Source organism: Ailuropoda melanoleuca, chromosome 2 (genome assembly GCF_002007445.2).
Source record: "Ailuropoda melanoleuca isolate Jingjing chromosome 2, ASM200744v2, whole genome shotgun sequence".
NCBI classification, from domain to species: domain Eukaryota; kingdom Metazoa; phylum Chordata; class Mammalia; order Carnivora; family Ursidae; genus Ailuropoda; species Ailuropoda melanoleuca.
The window spans coordinates 28,869,619-28,880,219 of NC_048219.1; the positions used below are offsets into that span (position 1 = coordinate 28,869,619).

General features: G+C 35.1%; 1 protein-coding gene across 4 annotated transcripts in view; it reads right to left on the reverse strand.

Moving 5' to 3' along the window:
- HSPB11 (heat shock protein family B (small) member 11) overlaps positions 1-10,601 on the reverse strand; it is a 47,102-nt gene that overhangs the window by 17,356 nt on the left and 19,145 nt on the right. For all 4 annotated transcript variants that reach the window (XM_019795851.2, XM_034652978.1, XM_002915744.4 and 1 more), the window contains 2 exons: positions 4,740-4,846; positions 3,067-3,135 (listed from right to left, as the gene is read on the reverse strand). In XM_019795851.2, coding sequence (XP_019651410.1) covers positions 3,067-3,135; positions 4,740-4,846 — 176 coding nt within the window. The remainder of the gene's footprint in view (positions 1-3,066; positions 3,136-4,739; positions 4,847-10,601) is intronic.

Sequence of the window (10,601 nt, forward strand, 5' to 3'; positions counted from 1 at the left end):
ACACAAATTTAACAGAAATGAGTCAGGGTTCAAAATACATGAGGATAGCTACTAAAATTTATGTTCAGCAAAACACAATGTCTGGTAAACTATAGTTAGATCAAACATACCAGGGTTTGGGGGTTAAAATTCAATATCAAAATAGGAACATTTGATATAAAAGGCATGAAAGATAAACTGTGGGCTCTAAAACATCTCTAGCGAGTATAAACTAAAGGAAATGTAAATCAGAGTAAGGGAATATAAAGTAAGGAATTGATAAAATGTGAACATCCCTTTTAAGGATCAAGCCACTCCCACTTATTAGAGGCCTGACAGGAGCCATCTTATTGCCACTCTCATGGGTAATGACTACAGCTCAGTTTCTCACGCTGAATTTTTACTGTGATGTTGAATTATGCTGTCTGTGAATTGATCTTTTTTGGTATCCAAATTTAGAAAACCTTTACTTATATAATTTTAAAACAGATTAACTAAAAAACAAAAAACAAAAGCAGATTAACTTAGTTGGTCACGAGTTAATCATATCAAACGTTCTTCTGGAAACATGAAATATTTGATTGATATAATAATAAATACTGACATTATTTAGAAATTAATTTTATTTGCATCAGAATAGTTAGTGCACATAATTTTTAAAGGCACAAACTACAAAAAGGGTAGTCTCTGGGAAGTAAGATGGTGCATGACTTTGTTTCCTAACCTCTCTCTGAGGTAATGAATAGCAATCCCCTGCTTGACCCTTTCTTTCTCTTCCAGTCCTGCTCCTGAGAGGCAAATGTTTTCAACTCCTTCAGCTTTTTTTCCTTAGAATTGTAACATGCTTATATTCCTTTTCTTGATTTATCAATGTTTTACAGACTTTATATTATGGTAGAAGAAAATTTAGGTCTCCTACATCAATATCTTCTTCCTCTTCCTACAACATTTCCCTCCTGCCATCCTCTCAATTTTGAAATTGGATTACATATCGCCTATGTAAATGTTATTAATGCTGAGATAAGTACTGATTATGATCCCATTTTCTTTCTTACACAACTCCTCCTCTACCAGGAGTTAATAATAACCTCTTGTTTCATTGCTTAGTTTTTTAATTATAAAAAATTAGAAAATCTCACTTACATCAAAGAAGACACAATATAATTCCTGTATATACCCATCATCTTGATTTTATAATTACTAACATTTCACTATACTTTCACTGATTTATGGATTTTTTTGCTAAAGTATTTTATTTTTTTAAAGATTTTATTTATTTATTTGAGAGAGACAGAGAGTGAGCATGAGCAGGGCAGAGGGGCAGAGGGGGAGAGAGAAGCAGATTCCTTGTTAAGCAGGGAGCCCGACGTGGGGCTAGATCCCAGAACCCTGAGATCATGACCTGAGCTGAAGGCAGACGCTTAACCAACTGAGCCACCTAGGCATCCCTTGCTAAAGTATTTAAAAGAAAATCTAAGACAACATGACTTTTCACCTCCAAATATTTGATTATCCATTTCTCAATAATAAGGATATTTTCTTACATAACCATAATACTATTACCATACTAACATTAAAAATACTTTAATATCATATAATACCCAGTCCACATTCAGATTTCCCAATTGTCCCCAAAACGTCTTTTTATAGTTGGTTTATTCACATCAGAATTAAGTCTCCTTTAATCTTGAACTGCTTTCTCTCCCCCACACACGTTTTTTCCCATGTCACTGACTTATTGAAGAGGCCAGGTCAGTTTTTCTGTAGAATGTCCCACATTTTGTCATCTTGCCTCTTCATGGTTTCATTACATTTATTCCTCTATCCTTTGTTTCCTACATACTGGAATTAGAGCTAAAGGCTTTATTATATTCAGGGTTTGAGGCCTTCATCAAATGTCTGGTGATCTTTGGCTATCTTTTGTTACTTATAAATAAATCATTTGAAAACTGTGTGCATGAACCAGGCTCACTGACTAGGACTTCAATAGAGTGACCAGGAATGAGCTAGCCTTTGTCAGTATCCATATATCTTTTTTTCTGGAGCCATTCGGTTTCTCCAAAAATATTTAGTCTCCTGGCCAGGGCTCTATTCTTGAGTGCTGTCATAAATAGTAGAGCACCGAGGAGTTCTCGCCATTCAATATGCAGGCTTCCATTTAAACACCCTGTTTTCAACTCCACATCTCACTTACCTTCTCTACTATGTCTGGTCTCCCTGAGTTTTGAGCCTCAACATTCAGTGTTCCTCATTATCCCCTGCAGGTGGTTTCTGGGAGGAAGGAGTCATCTAGCTTTGTGGGACAGGAGAACTTACCCTAGGGTCAAACACTCTGTATATAGATGTTCAACTAATCACTCTTGTTTTCTGGTCCATGTCTCACTTGCATGTTCCATGGTACCTCTGCCTTCAAATTCTAGACCTTTCTGGGGTTTTCTGGGCAAACTGGCTTGCTTTACATTGATATTCTCCTTGGAGGGCACTTAGGTTATAACCTACCCCATTTAGCTACATTAGCTACTTCTCTTCCATCTGTGTTCTCTCTCCCATAATATAGATTAACCTCTCACATCCTCTTTGGTCTCCTGTTTTTTGTTTGTTTTTAGTTTTTGTCCTTGTAGGTTTATGCCTCCTTTTACTCCTTTACTATGATTTTCATGGTATTTTGGGAAGGAAAGGAAATAGACACACGAAGGCAACATGTTGTGTTTAATTGGAGGCAATTCTGCTGATGATATTTAAATAGTACCATTAGGAAGGAAGGAAAGACAAGAAACTAACATTTATTGTCTACCATATATAGTAAGGTAGATACTATGGTCACAAAAACCTTAAATGGTAGGTTACTGTCCTATTTTTCAGATAAGGATTCTGAAACTCAGAAAAATTAAGTACTAACATGCTAACAGTTACATAATCAGTAAGTGAAGAAGCAGTCCTGTATTCAAACCTGGGTTTTTCTAGGCTCTTCATAAGTCACAAGAGTCATCTTTTTTCACCAAAATGCAGCTCAACTGGAGATACAGAATCAAAGGACAATTCTCTACTCCCTCATGCCCAGAACAATGCTGGTAAAAAAGCACATACCTCTTTCAATCCATGGCTCAAAATCAACTGGCTCTTTAGATGTGCTCTTTTCAATCCTCAAGGTCCTCACTGACATTGTAAGTAAACAAAAGAAAGTGTTAATTACCTACCTGATTTTATGTTGCTGTCCCTGTATTCCTTTTTTTCTCTGTCTGAAAGGGTCAAGCACTGGTGGGACTGCACAAAGTACTGGGATCAGAAACACATGTTCTGAAAATCATTTACATATTCTGTTTTTCCATAGGGCCCCAAGGTAAAATGCAGTCTTGTGTCACTGTAATCTTATAAATGTTTGCAAAGCACACAATACAAAATTAGTAGAGTCTTTTTGAATTTGGTATCATCCAGAGTTTTTTGTGTACTGGTAATAGTAATAATAATTATACTGTTAGTGCTCTTGGTCATAAACCTTTATGGAGAAACTACTGTGAGTCAGGCATATTTACTCGTTCACTCTTGACTATAATCTTCTATAATCTTCTAAGAAAAAGTATTACTAATCCACTTTACTGATGAGGAAACAGGCTTAGAGAAGTCAGGCAAAGTGTTCAATGATATAGAGCCAGTAAGGGCCAGAGGTGGAATACAAACTTTAGGTGTGTCTGACTCCAGAGCCTCTACAATTAATGACGAAAGAGAGACTTAACCAGGATGCAGGCATCTTCCTTCTGCATTGTTTTTTCTTTGTTACCCTTAACCCAGATCCTGCTACCCCAGAGCCATTATTCTCTTCTCTGTTCTGTACCCCAGCAGGGGGGTGAGGGGGGTAGGACCCCTGTGGATTGCAGCACTGGCTACTGGTCGGATTTGGCCAATGAGAGCCACTGGGAGGAAATTGGAGGGCAGTGGTGAAGTGAGATCAGGTTATTTTTTCCCCACTCCCTTCCTGCTTCCATGCGCTGTCTTTGACAGTGGTTGGGTCCCTTCATGATTACATCTGCTGCCAGGTAGGCCCTTTGCCACAGACTCCAGCTCTCACGGGGCTCTGGTAACACAATTTCCGTCCCTTATCCCAGGGGTGGTAATGGCTTATTGCTGTGGCCAGTTTCAGGGTGTTCTCACCATCCCTGGTTTGTTCCCTTACCTAGACCATAATTTTGTAAGTAATCCCATCAATAAAGTCTTTTCATTTGAACCATCTGGGATGTATTCTTTCCTGCCATGATTTTGTCTGAAATACTTTATCCTTAAATAAACACAAGACAGGATTAGAATGATGTTCCAATGGGAGAGACTCCTCCTAAATCCCTCAGAAAATGCCATTATTAATAGAAGAATAAAAATTATCCAATGCAAATATTCAAGGTTATCAGATTTTCAGAAAGAATTTGATAGAGAATCCCAAGCCAAATGAATCTGGAATAAAGATGTTGAAGAGCCTAGTGTTCTGGCAAGATGGCTTCTTATGTCCATAGTAGGGTTTTTTGCCAAAGATTTTCACAGGGTAAATTGCATGGAAATTATTATGCACTTTGGAAGGGTTTCAAATTTGCAATTTTAGAGACGTTAACTGTGCTCAAGGCAGTTAACCAATACTCCCCACTCTCCCACCCCAGTCATAAAACTGGATTCCATGCTACAAAAAAAGTTAGTGTTTTGCCAAAGATTACATATGTGTTCTCTGCCTATGGGAAAATTAAAAGATGATGAATATTAATATATGATTTGCTTACCAAAGTAACTTTGGATTACAAGCCTTTCAATCCTTACGTGTTTGTGAAAACAAATAATGAACTCTTGGGGAAACATTCCTGTTGTGGTCCAAAATGTTTCTGGATTCCTATTGTTAATTTTAAAGAAAGAGAAAAATGAAGAGCCAAATAAAAATATTTAATCACAAAATTCGAGTGGATAAGTATTTTAAATAAACGACCCTGGATTCTTAAAATCCCCTTCTATCTCTTCCTTCTGCCTCTAATCTCTCCCCAACTTTAATAATTCTTCTTTACTACTAGCAGATACATTTTTTAAAAACATAGAAACGGAATTGATGTCACTCTTGTCTAAAAGCTTTCAGTGGCCCCTTATTGCCTATAAATCTGCCGGTGTAGAATGGCATTTTACGACCCTGTACAATCTGGTCCCATTATTAAAGTGTCTCCCGTCATGGTATCCTCTCCCGTTATTGCAGTCACATTGGGCCAATTAAGATTCTGCAAACATGTCATGCAGGCTCATGTTTCTGTGTCTTACTTAGTTCATGAGGTTCTCTTGACCCCAAAGTCTTTCTCCCATTAGGAGTTTATTCACTCTTTGGTCCCATCCCTCAACCCCAACAAGTCAGAATCACTTCCTCAGGCCTCCTTTGCACTCAGCATCCATTTTTGCATTGGTACTTACCTCTTCTGCTTTTATGACTCCTGCTAGATGCTGAGTTTTCTGAGTCCAACCACCTTCTCTTAATTATCTTTATAACCCAGCAACTATCACCATGGCTGACCCATAGTAGATGCACAGATGTGTATTGAAAAAAAATGCATTCAATTTTATGTCGTATATATAATTAAATATATATGTAATATATATGGTACTGTCCACAGAAATAATCATTTCTATTTTAACTATATAATCTCTTTCTTTCTTTTTTGGAGGTAAAATTTTACCTACAGTGAAAGTTATTTTAAATATATAATTCAATGAGTTTTGACAAATGTATATAACTTATATAACCAATATGCTAGGGCAACCAGTACCCCCAATCAAGATATGTAACATTTCCATTGCTCCAGAAACTTTTCTTCGCTTTCCTTCTAGACAATTCTTACCTCCCTTAGGCAACTATTGCTCTGATTTCTGTGATCATAGACTATGCCATAATTTGGTTATTCATTCTTTCGTTTGATTATTTTGTTGGATATTTGGATGCTTCCAGCTTTTTAGTATTATGAATAGGTTGTTATGAACATTCTTCTACAAGTGTTTTGGGGACATATTTTCATTTCTCTTGGGCAATTATTAGGAGTAGAATTGCTGGGTCATAGGGCAGAGATTTGTTTAACTTTACAAGAAGGTGCCAGATTCTCAAAGTGATTGTACTATTTTACATTCCTACCAGCAATGTAAGAGAGTTCTAGTTGCTCCACAGCCTTTCCAACACTTGCCTTTGTCAGCCTTTTTAATTTTAGGCATTCTAGTGGATATAAAATGGTATCCTACAATGATATTAATTTGCATTTCCCTGATAACAAATGATGCTAAGCACTTTTTTCATATACATATGTATATATATATATATATATATATATTTATATACAAATATCAGAAGCTTTACTGACAACACAATTAATACATATTTATATATGTATTTTACACAGTATTCTTACAATAAAGTAAGCTAGAATAAAGAAAATGTTAAGAAAATCTGAAGGAAGAGAAAATATTTACACCTCTGAAAGCGTATTTATTGAAAAAAATCCCATGCGGTTCAAACCCATGTTGTTCAAGGGTCAACTGTACTTTCCTATATATTTTCGTAGGAGTCCTTTGTGAGATATATGTATTGTGAATATTTTCTCCCAGTTTGTAGTTTGTCTTTCCATTTTCTTGTGTTTTTCAATGAGAGAAGTTTTATTTTTGGTGAAGTCCAGTTTTATGATTTGTTTCTTTTATGCTTAATGATTTTTATATCTAAGAAATCTTTGCCTACGTCACTGTTACAAATATACTTTCTGATGTTTTCTTCTTGAAGCTTAGTAATTTCAGCTCTGAGTGGAGATCTATGATCCATCCTGAATTAACTTTTGGGTTTGGTATGAGGTAGGGGTGGAGGCTCATTTTTATCAGTATGTTTATTCAGGTGTTCTAGCACCATTTATTAAAAGATTTGCCTTTTCTTATTGAACTGCCTTGGTGTCTTTGCCTAAAATTAATGGACTATATATGGGTAGATCTGTCCCCTTCATTTTTTTCCATTGATCTGTTTCTATATCCTTAGCCTTCTGTTGAAAATTAACTGACCTTGTATATGTGGGTCTATTTCTCAGCTTTCTATTCTGTTCCATTGGTATATATATCTACCTTTACGAAAATACCACACTATTTTGATTACTGTAAGTTATTCTTAAGTCTTGAAATCAGATAATGTAGGTGTTCAAACTTTCTTCTTTTCCAGATTACTTTGACTAGACTAGGCCTTTGCATTTCCATATATATTTCAGAATCAACTTGTGTTTTACATAAAAGTCAATTGAGATTTTGATGAACACTGTACTGAATCAACAGGTTATTTTAGGGAGAAATTGCCACCTTAACAATATTGAGTTTTCCAATCATGAATGTAGCATATCTTTTCATCTACTTAGTTATTTAATTTTTCTCCGCAACATTTTATAGTTTTCACTGTAAAGGCCTTGCATATCTTGTTAAATTTATTCTTAATTCTTTTATGTTTTGACTGCTATTAGAAATGGAATTTTTTTAAACTTTAATTTCCAACTATTTCCTGCTATTATACAGTAATACAACTGATTTTTGCATATTGACCTTGCTAAATTTGCTTATTAGATCTAGGAGGATTTTTAATAGATTCCTTGTTTTTTGTAGAGTCCTATGAAACATTAATATAATCTGTGAACAAAGACAATTTTACTCTTTTTTAAAAAATTTATTTGACAGAGAGAGGGAGAGACCACAAGCAGGGGGAGTGGCAGGCAGAGGGAAAAGCAACCTCCCCACTGAGCAGGGAGCCTGATGTGGGGCTGGATCCCAGGAACTCGGGATCATGACCTGAGCCGAAGGCAGAAGCTTAATCTACTGAGCCACCCAGGCACCCCAATTTCACTCTTTCTAATCCTTATGCCTTTTATGTCTTTTTTTGGCCTTATTGATGGGCTAAAACCTCCAAAACAATGCTGAATAGGAACAGTGAGAGCAAACATCCTTGCTCCGTTTCCAATATCAGGAGAAAAGCATTTATTATTTCACCACTAAGCTGAACATGTTTAGTAAATGCCTTTATCAGATTGAGGATGTTCCCTTCTCTTCCTTGTTTGCTAAGAATTGTTATCATGAATGAATGTTGAATTTTGTCAAATGCTTTTTCTTCATCTATTGGGATGATCATATGATTTTTTTCCCTTGTTCTGGCAATGTGGTGAATTACACTCAACCTTGTATTCCTGTGATAACATGATAAATATGCCAACCTTGCTTTCCCAGGATTAATTCCATTTGCTGGATTCAATTTATAAGGATTTTTGTGTCTATGTTCATAAAGGATATTGGTCTTTAACTTTCCTTTCTTATTTCCATTATTTTTTCCTTCCCTTCCCTTCCCTTCCCTTCCTCCTTCCCTCCCCTCCCCTCCCCTCCCCTTTCCCCTTCCCTTCCCCTTTCCTTGTAATGTCTTTGTCAGGTTTTGGTATCAGGGCCACACTGTTCTCATAAAAAACAATTTGAGAAATGTCTCCTGCTCTGTCTTTGAAAGATTTATATTATTTTTTCCTCTAAATATTTGATAAAATTTAATTTATACAATAGATACATGGCTATTCAAATTTTCTATTTCGTCTTTTGTCATTTTTATAGGTAGGGGTTTTTAAGAAATCTGTCTACTTAAATTGTCAAATTTATTAGCCTAAATTTGTTCTCTTTTTAAATTAAAAACATTTTAAAATCGAGGTATAATTGACATATAACATATTAGTTTCAGGTATACAACATAATGGTTTGATATCCTAAATCTGTCCTCGATAGTGACTTATTAATCTTTTAGAAACTAGTGATATTGCTTCTTTCATTGCTGGTACTGGTGATTTATATTTTCTCTACTCTTTCTTGGTCAATCTTCCTGCAGGTTTATAACTTTTAATAATCCTTTCAGATAATCAATTTCAGTTTTGTTAATTTTTTCTAATTGTCTATTTTCTATTTTATTGATTTCTGCTCTTTTATTTATTTTCTTCTACTTTCTTTGGGTATAATTTGCTTTCTTTATCTAGCTTCCTACAGTGGAAATTTAATTACTGGTTTTTAAAAATTAATTTTAAGATAAAGTATTTATGCTAAAAAAAATTTCCCTGGAAGCATCACTTTAGCTGCATCCACAAATGTGGATATATTGTGCTTTCATTATCATTTGGTTAGGAATTTTTTCTAATATACCTTGTATATTTGACCGATGGGTTATTTAGAAGTGCCATGTTTAATTTCTAAGTTTCAGAGATGTTTTTCCAGGTGTCTTTTTAAAATTTACTTGTAATTTAATTACATAGTGGTCAGAGAACAAATTCTTTTTTCTCCAGCTTTAGTGCAATATAATCAACATACAACACCCGTGCAAGTTTAAAGTAAACAACATGATGATTTATTTACATATATGTTGTGAAATCATGATCATAATCACATTAATTAACACATCCATCATTTCACATGTACCATTTTTTTTGAATACATATTCCCTAAAGTTGCAATTTTTTGAAATTTATTGACTTTATGGTCCAGCACATTTCAGTGAATGTTTAGTGTATACTTCTTCCATGTGCCATTGTTGATTATAATGTTTTATAAATGTCAGTTCAGTCAAGGTGACTGACAGTGTTGTGCAGATCATCCTATCTTTAAAATGTCTTTTACTATCTGTATCTTTAGATTCTTTGGCTGCTTTATCATTACTGAAAGAAAGGTGTTAAAATCTCCAACTATGATTATTGGTTTGTTTATTTCTCTCGTTCATCTGTCAGTTTTTACTTTATGTATATGGAAGATTATGCGGTCAGTATACATTTAGGATTATTATTTCTTCTTGATGAAAGAATGCTCAAACATTATAAAACATCCCCTTTACCTCTGGTAATTCTCCTTATCTTACATTCTACTTTGTCTGATAGGAATATAGCCACAGCCACTGTCTTATGTTTAGTGTTTATACATCTTTTTCATCTTTTTATTTTCAACCTGTTTGTGACTTTATATTTAAAGTACATCTCTTGCAGACAGCATATACCTGTGTGTTGTATTTTTACCCAGTCTGACAATTTCTGTCAGTTTCTATCATTTAATTGAAGTGTTTAGCCCATTGGCATTTAATATAATTATTGATATGCCTGGGTTTAAGTCTACCATCTTACTATTCATTTTCTATTTGTCCCTCTCATCTATTTTTTCTTTCTTTTTTTTAATGTTTTTTTATTATATTATGTTAGTCATCATACAGTACATCCCTGGTTTTTGACGTAAAGTTTGACGTTTCATTAGTTGCGTATACCACCCAGTGCACCACGCAATATGTGCCCTCCTTACTACCAATCACCAGCCTATCCCATTCCCCCATCCCCCTCCCCTCTGAAGCCCTCAATTTGTTTCTCAGAGTCCATAGTCTCTCATGCTTCATTCCCCCTTCTGATTACCCCCCCTTTTCTTTATCCCTTTCTTCCCCTACCGATCTTCCTAGTTCTTATGTTCCATAGATGAGAGAAATCATATGATAGTTCTTTCTCTGCTTGACTTATTTCACTTAGCATTATTTCCTCCAGTGGCGTCCATGTTGCAGCAAATGTTGAGAACTCGTTCTTTCTGATAGCTGAGTAATATTCCAT